The sequence below is a fragment of the Brassica napus genome, chromosome C9 (assembly GCF_020379485.1).
Source record: "Brassica napus cultivar Da-Ae chromosome C9, Da-Ae, whole genome shotgun sequence".
Classification (NCBI taxonomy): domain Eukaryota; kingdom Viridiplantae; phylum Streptophyta; class Magnoliopsida; order Brassicales; family Brassicaceae; genus Brassica; species Brassica napus.
This window is the reverse complement of record NC_063452.1, coordinates 3186018-3206364: the sequence shown is the minus strand read 5'-3', so window position 1 is coordinate 3206364 and position 20347 is coordinate 3186018. Positions and strand designations below refer to the sequence as shown.

Sequence of the window (20347 nt, the reverse complement as noted above, 5' to 3'; positions counted from 1 at the left end):
ACTCATTTTATAATATTTAAAATTCAAACAACAATTAAAATTTTAAGTTTTTATGTAGCAAAAATCCGCGCGTAGCGCGGACAAACGATCTAGTATATATATAAGGACGATGGTGTGCTTAGTGAGCTAATTAATTTCGTATTTAATAATTAGATTTTTTATTGAATGTAGGGACTCTATACCTTGGAATTTTTTTATTAAGTTGGTAACTGAGTGTATCACGTAAAATATTTATGCTAGATTTTAGGTGTAAATATGTAAAGTAGTTAATATGGCAGAGATTTCTGTAAACAACCTATAATATTTTAAAATATTTTTATTGTTATGAAAAGCCCGAAAAATATGTGGATGCTAGGTACAGATATTGAGTTTTTATATACTCGTTTTGGGATATCTGTTTTTATTCGATTATCAACATAGCTAAATTTAGATTTTCATAACGAATTTAGATAGATATCTCGGTATACAAATTGTTTTTTAATGGTTAGTAGTACATACCATTATTTTTAATTGTACACCAAGTTTGTTTTGAAAACAATATTTTTGAAATTTATAAACTGGTTTGATCATATAAAAGGTGTAAAGTACAATAATAATTTGTTTGCAATTACTAAACCAATTACTCCGTAAGCCACCAAATTGATACTATACTCCATAGGCAACATTTTAACAATTAAATTGCAATTACTAAAGATTGTTGCAATTATGAAATGAATTTCACAGAAAGATTAAACTAATTAATCTGCATGCCACAAAATGTGTTAGTGCAGATGAGGCGACGAAAAACAAGTGCAGAAAGTAAAACACACAAAATTTGTTAACGGGGTTTGTTTCCTACATCCCCGAAACCTCGTCCAGATTTCATTGACTTAGAACAAGGAGCAACCTACAATTGCTATATGATACAACACACACACTAGTGTTTACCACTCTTTTCTAAGTAGAAATCTACAAAGATTAGGAATCAAGCACGCATGCATAGATCACCATCCGGCTCACCGGAGCACACTGTCTTCTACAGCTGCAATCTTCACAGATCTCTTCAATGAAACCGTCATTGCTAAACTCCCCCTGAGTCTAGGCTTCAATCTTCCACTTCTCGGAAGTACTTCACCAAATACGTCAGCATCCAACACACACCAGTAACACCAAAACGCTTGATCACCCAAGCACACACAAAGCTCACACGAGCTACACAGGATGGCTAACTCCACCACACAAAGTGCCAACTCAAACGCCACCAAACTAAGTCCACATTGGACTCCATCAGACAATGCTTCAGAATGTCCTTCGACACCAAGCAGTACCACACACCAAGGAAACCTCTCTCTCTCTTCTATGAGGTCTAGCTGTCTCATAAGGCACACCTCTCCTTACATAGCTACCAGAACTTGCTCTCCACGTCTTTAACTTGCTCTCCAAGTCTTCCAAATACACTTAAGACAACTTTCTATTTTCTTTAATGGAAAACTTCATCTTTAAGTAACTCTCTTTTGCTTTATAGAAAACGTCCATATGTCTTCAAACATATATCCTCTTTCCTTTTCCAAGCTCAGCAAGTTCACGCAATCACAAAACCCAAACTCCCATTCAGGTCCATCTTCGTGACGCACGCCTGTACTACCTTCTGTAGTACTTCACGAACTGAAACAGAACATCTCAGCAGACTGCATCTTCAATCTCCCTCTTTTTGACTATGCATGTGCACTCATCATAACTGGCTTGAAAACCATGTCTTCAATCTCCCCCTATGAGTCACATCATGGTCAAAAACCAACTCGAAGATCATCAGCTTCCAAACCTAGGAAGAAATCCCATCACGCCATCTTCATCAATCTTCAATCAAACTTTGTCTTACTTCCTGAACAAGTTTCGTCCTCATCATCCACGATCTCACGAGTAACTTAGGTGACCCGCTCTGATACCAATTGTTAGTGCAGATGAGGCGACGAAAAACAAGTGAAGAAAGTAAAACACACAAAATTTGTTAACGGGATTCGTTTCCTACATTCCCGGGACCTCGTCCAGATTTCATTGACTTAGAACAAGGAGCAACCTACAATTGCTATATGATACAACACACACACTAGTGTTTACCACTCTTTTCTAAGTAGCAATCTACAAAGATTAGGAATCAAGCACACATGCATAGATCACCATCCGGCTCACCGGAGCACACTGTCTTCTACAGCTGCAATCTTCACAGATCTCTTCAATGAAACCGCCATTGCTAAACTCCCCATGAGTCTAGGCTTCAATCTTCCACTTCTCGGAAGTACTTCACCAAGTACGTCAGCATCCAACGCACACCAGTAACACCAAAACGCTTGATCACCCAAGCACACACAAAGCTCACACGAGCTACACAGGATGGCTAACTCCACCACACAAAGCGCCAACTCAAACGCCACCAAACTAAGTCCACATCGGACTCCATCAGAAAATGCTTCAGAATGTCCTTCGACACCAAGCAGTACCACACACCAAGGAAACCTCTCTCTCTCTCTCTTCTATGAGGTCTAGCTGTCTCATAAGGCACACCCCTCCTTATATAGCTACCAGAACTTGCTCTCCACGTCTTTAACGTGCTCTCCAAGTCTTCCAAATACACTTAAGACAACTTTCCATTTTCTTTAATGGAAAACTTCATCTTCAAGTAACTCTCTTTTGCTTTATGGAAAACGTTCATATGTCTTCAAACATATATCCTCTTTCCTTTTCCAAGCTCAGCAAGTTCACGCAATCACAAAACCCAAACTCCCATTCAGGTCCATCTTCATGACGCACGCCTGTACTACCTTCTGTAGTACTTCACGAACTGAAACAGAACATCTCAGCAGACTGCATCTTCAATCTCCCCCTTTTTGACTATGCATGTGCACTCATCATAACTGGCTTGAAAACCATGTCTTCAATCTCCCCCTATGAGTCACATCATGGTCAAAAACCAACTCGAAGATCATCAGCTTCCAAACCTAGGAAGAAATCCCATCACGCCATCTTCATCAATCTTCAATCAAACTTTGTCTTACTTCCTGAACAAGTTCCGTCCTCATCATCCACGATCTCACCAGTAACTTAGGTGACCCGCTCTGATACCAATTGTTAGTGCAGATGAGGCTACGAAAAACAAGTACAGAAAGTAAAACACGCAAAATTTGTTAACGGGATTTGTTTCCTACATCCCAGGACCTCGTCCAGATTTCATTGACTTAGAACAAGGAGCAACCTACAATTGCTATATGATACAACACACACACTAGTGTTTACCACTCTTTTCTAAGTAGCAATCTACAAAGATTAGGAATCAAGCACGCATGCATAGATCACCATCCGGCTCACCGGAGCACACTGTCTTCTACAGCTGCAATCTTCACAGATCTCTTTAATGAAACCGCCATTGCTAAACTCCCCCTGAGTCTAGGCTTCAATCTTCCACTTCTCAGAAGTACTTCACCAAGTACGTCAGCATCCAACGCACACCAGTAACACCAAAACGCTTGATCACCCAAGCACACACAAAGCTCACACGAGCTACACAGGATGGCTAACTCCACCACACAAAGCGCCAACTCAAACGCCACCAAACTAAGTCCACATCGGACTCCATCAGAAAATGCTTCAGAATGTCCTTCGACACCAAGCAGTACCACACACCAAGGAAACCTCTCTCTCTCTCTCTTCTATGAGGTCTAGCTGTCTCATAAGGCACACCCCTCCTTATATAGCTACCAGAACTTGCTCTCCACGTCTTCAACTTGCTCTCCAAGTCTTCCAAATACACTTAAGACAACTTTCCATTTTCTTTAATGGAAAACTTCATCTTCAAGTAACTCTCTTTTGCTTTATGGAAAACGTCAATATGTCTTCAAACATATATCTTCTTTCCTTTTCCAAGCTCAGCAAGTTCACGCAATCACAAAACCCAAACTCCCATTCAGGTCCATTTTCATGACGCACGCCTGTACTACCTTCTGTAGTACTTCACGAACTGAAACAGAACATCTCAGCAGACTGCATCTTCAAAATGGATATTATAATCCCAGGCCTTGGATTTGTTTTAAGAAACTTCATAGTGCGATATATATATATATATATATATATATATATATATATATATATGATATGAGCACTATCAATAATCAAATGTTCAGAGCTAAATAAGGAGTCATAGTTTCGATAAATAAGGACCAAGTCCAACGAATATAATGTGACATGGTTAGTGTAGAACATAATATTAGGAATTAATGAGTTAGAGAAAATGTAAAACGACTGTGTTTTGATCAATGGCATAAGATTGTAATTATTGAAGAAAACTCAGAGTAATTTTCTATTTGTACTTCTGTTTTAATAGATTAGATTAGTTCTTTAATTTCAGAATAATTGTTAGATTATAACTGGTGACCATCACATGAACACCATGAACAAATATTAAAAGAACGATAGAAATAAAATTGTAGGAATGATAATAAATGATTTTTTGTTATCAAAGTTAAATAATGAACAAATTTGTTGAGTTTGACATGAAAGGAATGAGAAGGAATGCAAGCGTTCGAAAGTTAAGAGTGTGATTCAATTGTGGGGTTTGTTGATTTAGATTATGTAGAATGATAATAATCTTGGGAACACTTCTGAACCTTTCAAACGCATATGTACCGGCCTTTACCCATCTTTTAATAGCGGACTCATGGACATGAATACGACCGTAGTTCCTCTCAGGGAACACTTTCACTAACGGTTTCTTTTCAGGGGGACTTGAGCCAATGCCCTCCTACAACAACTATCCCCCGGTGTTCCCTAGAAACGTATCTCCTTTTCCTCCATTTGGGACTAGCAATCTTCCTAGCTATTTGTATCCGCAAGAGAATGTATTGAACGAGAATGCCATCTTAAATCAAGGAAATGACAATATTGTGGAGATTGATGATGATGATGATGATGATGTTGATCAGCCAGAGAAGGGACATCTAAGAGCTGGGGAAGTAATTTCTACCAATGTTATGTCTCTTGATTACAAACCTTTCGATCAGAACTATTGCTTACATATCTCATAATTTTTGAGACCTGACCACAAAAACTATTATCCACATATCCTTAAATTTCTTAGTTAAGCTAGTCGAGTTGATATTTTAATGTTGATTTAAAGAGAGTGCGTGAAGAAAATTGAGTTTCAGGATACATCTAATCTATTATAACAGAGTCATGTTTTTTCGATTGTTTTTGGACTATCAAAAAGGTTATAACGTTCTAACTAACATTGGTCCAACTAATTATTATCTTTAATATAACTATTTAGGTTTAATTAAAATCTATTACTTACAATTTTTGATTAAAATAAACACTAACAGATTATAACCATAATCCGTACAATCTACTACATATTCTGAAAAATGAGTCTAACAATAAATATATGCAAAGATTGTGTACATATAGATTTAACTATATGTATATACTATATCAAACCAAACCAATTAATTTCAGAAGACTGGAGTCTAATTATTTATACTATTAAAGCAGGATCCTATTGTCATAATTACCTTAGGGGCATGTTTCTTTCACTAACATTGCATGTTTCATTAAGGGCAATTAAGTAATATTAATAACAAATCTATATTGGGTCATTATTTTTGGATCCAGCCCAAATCAAATCTCTCTTGGGCCATTTGGGCCTATTAAAAAATCAGATTCAATTCTCACCTTTTTTTTTCTTTTGGACCATTGAGTCCAAGTTCAAATAATTTTTTTTCAACTATTCTTAATTATTATTTTTTTCTTTTCTTAATATAATTTAAGCATTCATAAAAATAATTGATTTTTTTTATTGAAAAGTATAAATCTTTATTAAAAGTATATAATTTTTTAATTAAAATATTAACCCCATAATAAAATTAATTTATCAGAGTTATACCAACTTAATTCATTAAAAAAATAAAGTTTAATTTTTTTAACATAAATAGTCATTTAAGATGAAATACGATAAATAAAGATAAAATTTTTAAGTCTTTTATAAAATAAAACACAAATATATGAAAATGTGACATTTACTAAATATTTGTCAATTGAAAAAAACAAAAATAAACCCGCGCTTTGAAAGCGCGGGTCAAAATCTAGTCTAATCTATTATAACAGAGTCATGTTTTTTCGATTGTTTTTGGACTATCAAAAAGGTTATAACGTTCTAACTAACATTGGTCCAACTAATTATTATCTTTAATATAACTATTTAGGTTTAATTAAAATCTATTACTTACAATTTTTGATTAAAATAAACACTAACAGATTATAACCATAATCCGTACAATCTACTACATATTCTGAAAAATGAGTCTAACAATAAATATATGCAAAGATTGTGTACATATAGATTTAACTATATGTATATACTATATCAAACCAAACCAATTAATTTCAGAAGACTGGAGTCTAAACCTAGCATGAATCGACTCTTTAATTTTCAAATATTGGTTTTACATTTTAAATAACCTTATGCTATCCCAACACATGTTGATTTCATGTAATATATTTAAGCTATATATCCCAATTTATAGAATGCATTTACCATAGGTTAGAACTTATGAAAAATCAATACAAATATACATGAGTATAAAATGGGTTACTATTTAATATTTGAATGTATTATCACAATTGAATATTATTTTTTGGGTTTGATTAATTTATAATTAATTTCTGAGATAATCATTTAGTAAGATTATGATATAATCATAAAGGTAAATTAATAATCTATTTTAGTATAAAATAATTAATTCAAATTTATTAAATAAAATTTAAATGTATGTTCAATAAAAAAATGTTACGAACATTAAATCTACTATATTCAAACCATCACATGGATTTTACATATTTGTTATATCACAGATATTCTTAACAAACAGATCTAAAGATCTCTAAGCATATTGCATTTTTTTTCAAAATCAAACTAACCACACAACTATATATTAAATCATAGAATATTTAAGATCATAAATATTCCTTATCTTAGATATACTTTTATGTAAACTGTAATAACTGCAAATCATTTTGCGAAATTTCTTTTCACTAAATAATTAATACTCAAAAAGCTAAAGATTTTGCAGCATATTTCATTTTGGAATATTATCTAAAATTGACCCAACTAATATTATCTATAATGTAACTATTTAGGTTTAATTAAAATCTATTACTTATATTTTTGATTTAAAATAAACACTAACATATTATAACCATAATCCGTACAATCTATTACCTATTCTGAAAAATGAGTCCAACAATATCATATATGCAAAGATCATGTGCCTATAGATTTAACTATATGTATATACTATATCAAACCAAACCAATTAATTTCAGAAGACTGGAGTCTAAACCTAACATGAATCGACTCTTTCATTTTCAAATAAGTAGTTTTACATTTTAAATAACCTTATCCCATCCCAACACATGTTGGTTTCATGTAGTATATTTAAATTATATGTATCATCCCAATTTATAAAACGTATTTACCATATGTTAGAACTTATGAAAAATCAATATAAGTACACATGAGTATAAAACGGGTTACTATTTAATATTTGAATGTATTATCACAATAGAATATTAATTTTTGGGTTTGATAAATTTATAGTTGATTTCTAAGATAATAATTTAGTAAGATTCTGATATAATCATAAAGGTAAACTAATATCTATTTTATTATAAAATAATTAACTCTAATATATTATACTAAATTTAATTTTATTTTCAGTAAAAATGTTACGAAAATTTTAAATCTACTATATTCAAACTATCACATGGTTTTTACGTATTTCTATATCACAGATATTCCGAAACAAACGGATCTAAAGATTGCTAAGTATATTCCATTTTTCGAAATCAAACTAGCCACACAACTATATATTAAATCATAGAATATTTAAGATCATCAATATTCCTTGTCTAAATATACTTTTATGCAAACTGTAATTATTGCAAAATATTTTGCAAAATTTCTTTACACTAAATAATTAATACTCAAAAAGCTAAATATTTTGCAGCATATTTCATTTTGGAATAGAAAGGTTATTGAGAGATGAATTTGTGTAGAGTTTATGAATTTTAAGAATTCATTGTTATTGGTTCTTGGATTTTAAAAATCATAGTAGAATCATTTTTTATTGGTTTAGGAATTTTCAAAATTCATTCAAATATCTTGTTATTCAAAAAGTTTAGTTATTATTGATTCTCTAATTCTAACTAAATCTAGTGTTATTGGGAGATGAATTCTATTCATTTTTACTCATAAGACTGAACTTTCAAAATATCATATGTATTCATGTGATTTTCAAAATCCTTGTGATAAAAATACTAGAAAACAAAATAATTATTCTTACCAAATATCTATTACACTTTAAATCCAAATTATATGTTCAAAACTGTAATCCATTACATTTATATACTTTTACATTTTTGAATATATAATTATTTTTAAAAATATTATATTTTTAATATAAATAATAATAATTAGATTTATAAATCTTAATAATTTTAAAATATTTTTTTAAAACTAGTTTCAAAAAAAAAATTTGAATTTCAAAAAAAAAATTGAATTTTTTTTTTTTTAAATAGAAAAAGTATAAAAATTATAGAAATGTTCGAATTTGAAAAAAAAACATATAAAAACAACTTTTTATTTTTTTTATTTGTTATTACTTATACATCTATACCGTAAGGGGTAAAATAGCCTTTTATATTTTAATGAAACTTCTTTTGGTCATTTTCCTTTTTAATACTCTTTTTGTGACAAAATCTTTTGAAATGACTATTTAAGAAAATTGTTCAATTTTGTATGTATCAGTATTATTTTCTTTTAAATTTGAAAGCAAAAAATAAATAATCATGCTATATGATTTAGAAAATAAATATATTCTATATTTATTTTACAAAAAATGATAGAAAAGATGTAATACAAATTCATGAAAATCTATATCAATCTAAAAAAATTATGATCAAATTTCATAAGTCAATGTATATAAATTTTCATAATCCACGTAACTTTTTTAAATCTATCAACTCTCAAAATTCACAAACTCTACACAAATTCATCTTCAATTAACTCCCCCTAACACACAACTAATGAATCGTGAAATATTGAAGATCAACAATATCTCATCCTAAATATATTTTTTTGAAAAATGTAAATACTTGCATACTATTTCTCTCACAAATTTGTTATCTTAAAACTATATCCAATATATATTTTATTACATATTTTTGTGATTTCTTTTAAAAAGGAAGGGATACCTTCAAATCTTAAGATAAAGTATTTTGTACTTCAATATGTATTGTCTAATATATAAATCAAACTATTTACAATATAAAGTATTGTCTAATATTTTTTTTCCCAAACAACCATATTTTACAGAAAAAGGTTGTATATGATATAAGAAATAATTATATATGTACATTTAAATTATTTTACACAATATGCCAAAAATAAACCGTTTAAGATAATGCAGTTTGATAACTTATAAAAATCTGTTAAATAGCATATATTTTACCAAAACTGTTTATACATATATTTTTAGAGTGATATATAATTTAGTAGGTTTGAAATAAATCTTATGAATTTACAACTATATGTAAAAACAAAAACTCCTGCACATACTATCATATCTATATTTAGATGCGTAAAAATTGTCTCATAAACTATTCATTATCAATGAAAACACAACAAAGATTATAAAACTCAAATCTATACTATAAAAACAGAAGTCATGACTCAATTCATGTGTGATATTTTTATTTTAGACCACTCTTAGAAAGTTAATTAAATGATTCTTTTCCTATAAATATTTGAATTTTTTTGAACAAACAAATTAATTAGATATTCCTATATATTCTCTGAAATCATATCTGAATAAAATCGTTCATATCCTTTTTTTTACAATATAAATATATATTTATTTTTGCATTAAAATCAATATTTTAAATATTTAATTAATTTCGTGTTTATTTATAACATATATGTAAATTTCATTTTTTACTCGAATTATATTTAGTTAATTTTGTGTTTATTTATATTTCATTTTAACTAAAACAAACCTTTAAAATATCTAATTAATTTTGTAATTATAATTAAACTCATGTACAATTTTGTATTAATAATGTGATATTAATTTAATTTAATACTTTTCAATTAATTTTTTTATCTTTAACTAATAAGACTTTCAATTTAGAATTTTGTATCACATGATTGAAAATATACTATTATTGACAATTCAAAACAAGTAAATTAAATTATTTTTGATAATAATAAATTAAATTATTGCATGTAAACTATAAAATTATTGTCTTTTAAACTTTTATATTAAACAATTAGTAATATAGTATATATTAAAATTATACAATTAATCATGTAAAAATATTTATGTGTGTAAAAATAAAAACAACCACCTGCACGATTGTGCGGATCAAGATCTAGTTATCTTTAAAATCGGATGCTGAAAACAATTATATGTGGACAGGAAGACCATACTATCATAACATAAGATCAAAATAATCCAAAATATTAAGCGGCAATAGTTTATTTATTGTGTTTTGTAAAAAAAAAAACATAACCGCGTTAAAACGTGGGTTGTAATCTAGTGTATATATATTACATGGTACTACACACCATACGTTATAGATGGGAGTGTCAAATGGGTGGGCTATCTATAAGTGATCCGTGTTCAAAATATAATTGATCGGTCATGGACAAACCTATATGCGATGCGGTTAAATTGGCTAAACCCAATTTTAACCGGAAATAGTGGACCAAACTAGTTGGCAGTGGACGATTCAACTAACAGTTTCAAGTGAGTGTTATTCAACATGGATTTTAAAAAACACTTTAAAATCCAGTGTTATTGAACTTGTCATTTCATAAAACACTATGAAATCCACTGTTATTGAACAAAATTTAAGTTGAAGATTTTAGAGTACTTTAATGGTTTCTAGAGTGTTTGAGGAGAGTTCCTTAGTTATAAAAATAAAAATCTAAATCTCACTGTTTTAGATGAGATTCTAGAGTGTTTTAACAAAAATCACATCAAATTCTCTAATTCTTATGTAATCATCTACAAACTCATTAAAAATCAAATTACTTCAAATGTCAGATTCAATACACCCCCCTAAAACAGAAGTCACAACTTTGATTCATGTGTGATTTTATAAAAATAGACCTATTCCTAGAAAGTCATGTTACATTTAATATTTAATCTTATCATTCTTATCATTTAAATTTTGGGTCTACCAGAAATTTTTATTGGGCTATCAATAATTGGATTTAAACAATAGATGATCCATTAGTTTTATAGATATTATAAATTAAATAGATATAATTTAATGTTGTAATACTATACCTTTATATGCTAAATATTTAAATATTTGTCGATGTTAACTTTTAAAATTATAAAGATTTTTTTTTAAATAACAAAAATCATATTATCTAACAATGATTAATCTTTACTATCTTAAACCAATGAAAACAAATTTTAAACTATATAGTTTATTTTTAAAATTAAACAAAAATTAAATGTTTAATTATTTACTCGATAATATAAATCTATAAAGCGAAAAGTTTAATTTTTTAAAAACTTTCTGAATTTGCGAAATGTTACAATATCTTTGAATATGACAATAAAACAATATTTTACTAATCTTTATATATATATAGTTACGATTTTAATAATAAAATAATAATCCAAAAATATATATATAGAAGAAGATACAAATACATGTGAAAGTTTGAAACAATCTATTCAATGAAAAAAATATAGAGTAAACTTATTATGTTTTAAAAATTGATAGACACATATATATATTATAATCTATACCAATTTAAAATTGAAATCAAAATATTTATATAAAAATAAATGAAAATAAAAATCTACGCGATTGCGCGGATCAAGATCTAGTTCTATGTTAAAATCAATTTGAGATAAAATCATCAATGTCCAAACAGTCCATTTTTATATTTCTAATTTATTACTTGGACCCTAAGAACAGCCCAATTAATCATAGTTTTTTTTTTGTTTAGTCAAATTCGGATATGATTTTATTGGGTTTGAACCATCAATATCTAAAAAATAGAAATATCAATCTTGATAGTGTTTCAAAAAAATAAATCTATCTTGATAAGCCCATTACGATGTGGACAACCTAATTGACATCCATATATATAAACAAGTATCTTCTTTATGAAAAGACAATGAAATGCATCAATTGAATTATATTCGCTATACCGTGTAAATGGCTTAGAATGTTAAATTTGATATGATGGAGCCTTTTTGTCTATCTTGCAGATGTTTGGTATCCTAAGTAAATGAACAGAAACTTCAAGGTTGCATGATCCGTGACTTGCGGACACTGCAGCTAGCAGCGGCGCCTAAAATATACACTTAAGTTTTTAACAAGGAGTTTTTATGTATAGTATGTTCATGTCAAACTCAACATAAACTTAAGTCTCGGGATGGGCTATTGATGTATTGATTATTACATATTTACATGAGCATACACACCAGAGCAAGATTGTTAAAATTGTCGTCGTGGCATGTATCAAACGCCCCGCCCAAAGTTTATGTACGTTCGCCACTGCATATATTATATATAACGAATTTTAGAAGAAGCCAATGATACGTTATATATTGGGTTATTAATTAAGTACTTGAGAGGTACCAGCATTTGAAAGTTAAGAGTGTGATTCAATGTTTGTTGATTTAGATTATGTAGAACATTTAAACTACTAGGATCTATTACATGGTATGTTTTTTATTCTTGTATAAAGACCTATGTGTTGGAAATTGGTAGGACAATATGATGATGCAATGTCTACTATGGAAGCTAAATATATGACAACCGAAGAGTATCCAAAAAAGCAGTTTGAGTTCATGAACTTGTAGCAGAGTTTGACGTTGATCAAGGTGTTGTTCGGTTACATTGTAATAGCTAGAGTGTGTTATGGAGTCATGTAGTGAGCACAAAGCGAACTATTCTTTCACCTTTTATTAAAGAATACCGTGTGCTCTCTATGCTAAATGGCATACACCTATTTTTGGAGGAGTTACTTCTCCTGAAGTTTACTCCATTTTTTTCCAAAAAAAAAAAAAGCTAGAGTGTGTTATGTCTGGGCAAGAACTAAATGTATCCAATTTATAGCCTCAATGGCTTCTTCCATAACTTATTTTAGTGCACACCATGGCGTACATCATTCATCCAAATGCATTAACATAATCAACTTTGTCGTATATCTATAAACTGGTCGGCTTTTGACATGTCAATTTTTATCTCAGTTTTTTAGTAGCACTAAAATCTTTTATTTCAAATACTTTTTCCAATATTCTTTTTTCACCGAATAATATGTTATATGGTGTTCTCAACAATGAGCATATAAGCTATAAAGAAAATACAGTAAAAACTCAATAAATTAATACTTGATAAATTAATAATCTCTATAAATTAATAAATTTTGCTAGTCCCAATTTGGGTCGGTTCAAAATTTGACACAAATCGATAAAATAATAAGATAATATTTTTTTAGAAAATTATATGTAAATATATGGTCCCATTAAAATTATAAATTTATAATTTATAGCATACATATTTTATATAAGTAAGAACCTATTTAAGTTCTATGCGATATATATTATAAACACCAAATAATATAATAAAATTAATATAAATATCAAATTTTAAAAAATAACAGTCAATGTCTATACACTAAAATTAAATATTTTTCTTATCATAGAATAAATATATTTTTTTGTAAAATAAATAGAATAAATATATCTTAAAATAAAAAATTTAAATAAAGAAAATTTTGTAAATTAATATTTTTATAAATTAATAAAATTTCAAAATCCCAATATGATTAATTTATAGAGGTTTTACTGTAGTATATATTTTACTGGTACACTGAGATTTACATCACTATTAAAATTAACATGGGAATCTCCAAAGGGATATATCAGAGATGGCTTCATGAATGCTTTTCTGACAATAGCCAGCTCGAGTGACCTTCAGCCTATGCTTCAATGTATTCCATTTGTTTTATTTTATGTATGAAATCCAACACTAACAGTTATATTTCTGAAATCAGTGAACTACTACTGGTTTATTGTTTTGAAACTTACATTGATGTTTTCAATTAAAATTAAAAAAAATAGGGGTTTTTTTTTGCTAACAGAACTACCGATCAGAATAATGAGCATTGGTTTATATACCCAATTTGTTTTAGGAGCGATGATAAACATATGTTTTCCATTCGCTAAAACAGAATTATATGTTTCATTCGCTAAATTAAATACTATAATTTATTTGAAGTAATGTAGTCATTATTTCCAAACCATCACTTTTCTCTTCTATACAGAATCATTTTAGGCATATCTTATCATAAACAAAAAGGTTGTTATCGATCAGCTCTTCAAATTACTTTTCAAGACCACAAGACATTAGTTTAGTGGTAGGCTGATTTTGGGTTGCTAAACAACCCGGGTTCGAATACACGCTCAATACATTTCACATTATAACTAACTACGCGGATATTAACCTATTTTACGATTTCATTTGAATATCCGGAGTGAAATTTCATCAGTGGGCCGCACCACAATTTTAGGAATTAATCCGGATCTCTCCATAGGCCTGGATACCACAAGGTTAAAAAATTACTTTTCAAAATATTTGAAATGTTTTTCGACCAATAATGTTTAACGTTTCACTGCAAATGAATATATTTGTGGACTTTGTTAAACGTACTTTTGATTTTAGAATTAACCTTTTCATACCGTCCAAGTGTCCAACGTAACCTTTTATAAATACCCCAAAACAAAGACTAAGTTTGCATGATTTTATGCTATCTTTTTTATGTATGAATTAATTTGATGCATGCCAAAACGACAGTTTTTAACAATCTTGCTCTGGTGTGTTCTCATGTATTCATCAATATTCTATCTCGAGACTTTAAGTTTAAGTTTATGTTGAGTTTAGACATAAACATTATGCATACAAAACTCTATATCCTCAAGATCCAAAAAGAATGTTTAATTACGTCTTAATAGTTAATACTGTATGTCGAATATAATTCATTTGATGCAAGTCATTTTCTTTTCATAATGAAGTAGGGGTGTTCAATCCGGATATCGGTTCGGTTTCGGTTCGGTTTTTTTTGGTTTTTCGGTATTTCGGTTAGTAAAATATAACTACCATTCTAAATTCATATTTGCTTCGGTTCGGTTCGGTTTATATACCGTCGATTTTCGGTTTATTCGGTTTTATACCAAAAAACATAATTCTTTATTTTGGGATCATATTATATGAATTTTAGAGTCTTGTTGTCAACACATTCATTTATTAAAAAATATTATAAGTTTAAATAAAAGAACAAAAATAAAAAATGTTTCTATCATCTAATAAAATAATCAAATCTATAATTAAAATCAAAGCTCAAAATTTTTATAATAAAAATAAAAAATAAAAAATAAAACAGAAGCACGAAGCACAAAAAATAAGTTATTATATTTTTTCATATTTAGCGTTCATCAAAGTCATGTTTCTTCTATTAAACACGAGACTCTATTCGTTTATAGATAAAAAAAATTGTGAAGAATTTCCACTAATTGTTATCATCAAATTTATAATCTTTATTTCAATTTAGTCAATGCTAAATTAAAGCAAAAAGATCAAAAGAAGACTAAAAAAATAAGAAGCATGTTTGCGATGAATTGTTATTTAATTATAGTTCAAGTGTTTTACAAATCAGGACTATTTTATTACTGTAAAAAAATATGGTAATAGGTATTAGCAAAAAAATTAACTTATGATTTTCATACGTTGTTATAAAATATATACATATTTACATGTTTCTATTTTTTTATCGGTTTTATTCGGTATATTCGGTTTTATCGGTTATATACTGAACCATATCCAAATCCTACAGTTTTTTAAAAATCATATCCATTCGGTTTGTATGGTATATACCAAATCTAAACCATATTATCTATTTCGGTTTGGTTCGGTTCGGTACGGTTCGGTTTTGCCATATTGAACAGCCCTATAATGAAGAGATTTTTCTGCGGTACTATATGGTGCGTAACATGTAATATATATATATATATATATATGCTACACTCATCCTGGAACTCAAATTTCTTTGCGCGTTCTCGAATACTAATACTGATAACTCGACTGACATAATCAAGAAATCTAAGTATATGTAAACCAGATATAGGGAGCCATAGTTCTGAATCGAAAGGTTTGAAAATCAAGACACGTAACTTTGGTAAAAATTACCTCCCTACAACCATGGATTTTGACCTTTACCAAAATGATTATAAAACTCATGATATATAGATGGCAAGAAAAAAAAGGAACCATTTATTCATAAAAAGAAGCAAATCGTCCAGAAGAAGACATGCTTCGTACAGACAAAGGAACATCTAAACGAAATGCAAGAAAATTAAAATGAAAAAGCAATCTTCAGAGAGAGAGGTCTTTAATAGAAAACTAAACAATTCATAGGACTAAACAATAGTCAAAGAGATAAATCAGCCCCCCAGCTCTTGGATGTCCCTTCTATAGGCCCATCATCAGCACCAGCACCAGCATCAGCATCATCATCATTATCATCAATCTCCATAATATTTTTACCCTTTCCTATCTCTGAGATGAAATTCACCTCGTTCAATACATTCTCTTGTTGTGGATACAAACCTCTAGGAAGATTGTTGGTCTGAGGAGGAGGGAAAGGAGGAAAGTTCCTAGGGAGCATCGGGGGATAGCTGTTGTAAGGGGGTCTAGGCCCAAGTCCTCCTGAAGAAGAACCGTTGGTGGTGGAAGTGTTCCCTGCGAAGAAGCCAGTAGGAGCCACGCGAGGAACCGCGGTAATGTTCATGTCCGAGAATCCGTTGTTGACGGATGGGTGATTACGGGCAAATCTGCGTTTGAAAGCATCGTCAAGAGGGATCCCAAGATGATTCTCGTGTGTTAAAGCATCTTCCGAGTAGCCACCTAAGAAAAACATAAGAGGATTGTCTATATTAGGGTTCAAAAAGGCGAATCCGGGGTACTCTTGTTCCATATTCTTCCTCTTCCTTTCCCACTCTCGCTCCTGCTTGTGCGCGTTCTGGTGACCGCCTAGGGCTTGACTTGATGGGAACCCTTTTTTGCAAGTGGGACAAGTGAAGATCTTATTAGATCTTGGTGGGTAAAGCTGCAGGATCTGGCTTCCTGGTGGGACAGCACCAGATCCGATGAGACTTGGGTTTTCACTCCCCGGATCGTTGTTCTCCGTTGCCACGATAACAATGTCAGTGCATTGCTCAGGCTGGGGCGCGGGAGAGCCTGTATAAGGCACAATTTGGTTCTCCGTTGCCATCTCCTTGTCCCCCTCCACAGCCACGATAATGTCATTGGGTTGGGGCGGCGCGGCGGAAGAGCCTGCAGAAGACACAACTTGGTTCTCTGCTGCCATCTCCTTGGCCTCCTCCACGGCCACGGTAACGTCATTGGATTTTTCTGGCTGGGGCGCCGCGGAAGAGCCGGCAGAAGACACAGCTTGGTTCTCCGTTGCCTTCTCAATGGACTCCTCTACAGCCACGGTAACGTCATTGCATTTCTCAGGTTGGGGGGCGGGAGAGCTGGCAGAAGACACAACTTGGACCACGGAAGAGCTTGAAGAAGACATAACTTGTTGGTTCTCCTTAACAAAATATTTTCTAAAATTTTTTGTGATTGAGAAGTGATGTTTTATCTCTTTGTGCTATAGATTCGCAGAATGAGGACGCTATTTATCGAGAAGATAACTTTATTGCACGTTAACAATTATGGTATCAAATCTCCATTGTGTTGAATTAAGTAAAAAACCAGAACTACACTTTGAATTCATATCCTAGAAGTTATGGTTATTTCTTTCATTATGTTGATTTTACTCATTCTACCTTCCTGTGAAACACGTATGGAAATAAGTTTTACAACTCTGTATTTAGTATTACACTCATTCGAATAGGTGTATACAGTAAAAACTCTATAAATAAATTAATAATGTTGGGACTATGATATTTTATTAATTTATAGAGTTATTAATTTACTAAAACTTTTTTTTATAGATTTTTTTATTTTGCAATATATTTTTAATAAAATAAACAAAATAATTGATTTTACTTATATACATTAATTAAAATTCTGAAATTCGACTTTCAAATTATTATTGTACTATTTGGTGTATATAAAATAAGTTCTTAAATGTTGTTTAGATATAATTTTACTAAATATTAGCAAAATATATTGAAGTGTCAAAAATATAGAGATAATTCTATTGTGAAAATGAGCAAATAATATAGTTGTTTGTTTGTACTTATATAAAATGCATATATACAAAATTATTAATTTATGATTTTAATGAGACTATATATTTACATAGGATTTCATAAAGTATTATTATCTTATTATTTTATCGATTTTTGTCATATTTTGAACCGGCCTAATTCGGGACTAGAAAAATTTATTAATTTATGTGTTTATTAATTTATTGGAATATTAATTTATAGAGTTTCTACTGTATATACATATGTGCTTACATAATATATACCACATTTAAATCCATTTTAGATGTTATTTTTGTTTCTCTAGTCATCATCTTTTTTTTCTTAAATGGCAATGGTCTAAATACAGAGTTGTATACATGCTAATATGTAATGCATATATTTGTTTCCGTGTAGAGATATACATATATATTATTACCCGAAAAATATATTTAAAAAAGAATTACAGCTAATAAGCTTACTAGTTAGTATCTTTACTTTTATGGAAGAAATTGTAATGACTAGACTACAGTTGTTTCTTAACCTGCTTGACTGCGAACAGACTACAGTTGCTTCTTTGCCATTAGAGAAAATAAGTAAAAAGTTGTGGAATTGTTTTTAGTCAAAAAAACTTGTGAGTTTATTAGCTTTTTTGGGTCTTAGTCAACTTTGACTATATATGTTTTAATTGGGAGAAATAAAACCCAAAAGAAAACAAGATATAAAAATGGTGCATGAACTAGTAAGAATAAGAGCTTTATTCTTAGTATACTATTTTCAAATATATATATATATATATATAACACACAAAAGAAAGGTTGAATACATATACTGTCATTTTTCTTTAAATCAAACTACAGAACTATTGGTGTAAAATAATATCCAAGATATATTCATGAATACTGACTTATTACTACATAACATGTTGGTTTGTTGTTATCCCTTTTTCACTAAGAACAGCATTATGAAATCTTGAACAATGCCTACATTTTATTTTTCCTTTTCAAAATTATATCTATAAATCCAAGATCATGGACTAAACCCAAAAAAAAAAACAAGATGCCAACGTCCAGGGCCGTGTAACAGCACGCGTAAGCGTACGGTCGAACAAGGTCTGAAATATAAAAATAAAAAGTTTAAATTTTTTTAAAAAAATATATAGATAAATTATTGTAAAAAACTTAAAAATTTTAGATATAATGCTAAATTTAGAACTTATAATTAAAAAAAAAATCAGACAAAGTTATTAAATTTTAAAATTACTTGATAAAATGTACGATTAATAATTTTTTTTGAACAGGGTCTAAAATTAATTTGAGACGGCCCTGCCAACGTCATTATAACTTTTAACATCATTATCATTAATCTAATCCTTAAGTATAGTGACTTGAACTCTTCTTCTCAATGTGTTTTGCAGGAGACGAGTTCCAATCTCATCCACTGCAATAAGCACATCGATCATTTTTAGACCAGCTTTAGGTGCTACATGTATAAGCCGGCAATGGAAGTAAGTATGCTTCTGTTTGTAAGAGATTTTCTAAAACTATTTGACAGATCCTATTAGTAACTTTATTGATAGCTAGTGAAGGTAAAGCTTACCCTTACGGCTAAATCTTGTAGGCTTTACTTAATTTCCATGCATATATGTCCAGTTTTATTCACAAATTTATTTGATACTTTTACTACTTTTAACATTTTTAAAACAAATTTCATCCCTTGGGACCTTAAGTCCTTAGTTTTTTCAGGATGAAATTTGTTTCTAACAATTCTGATTCGAAATATAAATTATGTACCAAAAATTTGAAACGAAAACACGAAAACAAGCGCCATACATTTCCAGTAAGCAACCAACACTTTAGTTAATATTCTGTCTAAAGATATCCAGCAAACATTAGTCTTCAAATTTTCTCTTTACTTGACTTTGTGATTCTAGTTACCAAATATCCCTAGAAGGCTAGAACTGTGATTTCATTGTTAACAAAATTGGAATTCAAACCCTAAATGATGGTTAACTCAACTTTTTCTGCAAGTGATCTAGA

General features: G+C 29.9%; 1 protein-coding gene and 1 non-coding gene across 2 annotated transcripts; one reads left to right on the top strand and one right to left on the bottom strand.

Annotated features, from left to right (window-relative positions):
- The first annotated feature begins 12976 nt into the window (after window positions 1–12976).
- On the top strand, window positions 12977–13093 carry LOC125593743. Its single transcript, XR_007329637.1, has one exon. It is a non-coding gene; the product is annotated as a U5 spliceosomal RNA (small nuclear RNA).
- A 3267-nt stretch (window positions 13094–16360) lies between these two features.
- On the bottom strand, window positions 16361–18071 carry LOC111213724. Its single transcript, XM_022715545.2, has one exon. It carries the CDS (start codon window positions 17690–17692, stop codon window positions 16541–16543), a length of 1152 nt encoding a protein of 383 aa, XP_022571266.1. The 5' UTR covers window positions 17693–18071; the 3' UTR covers window positions 16361–16540.
- Window positions 18072–20347: the final 2276 nt, after the last annotated feature.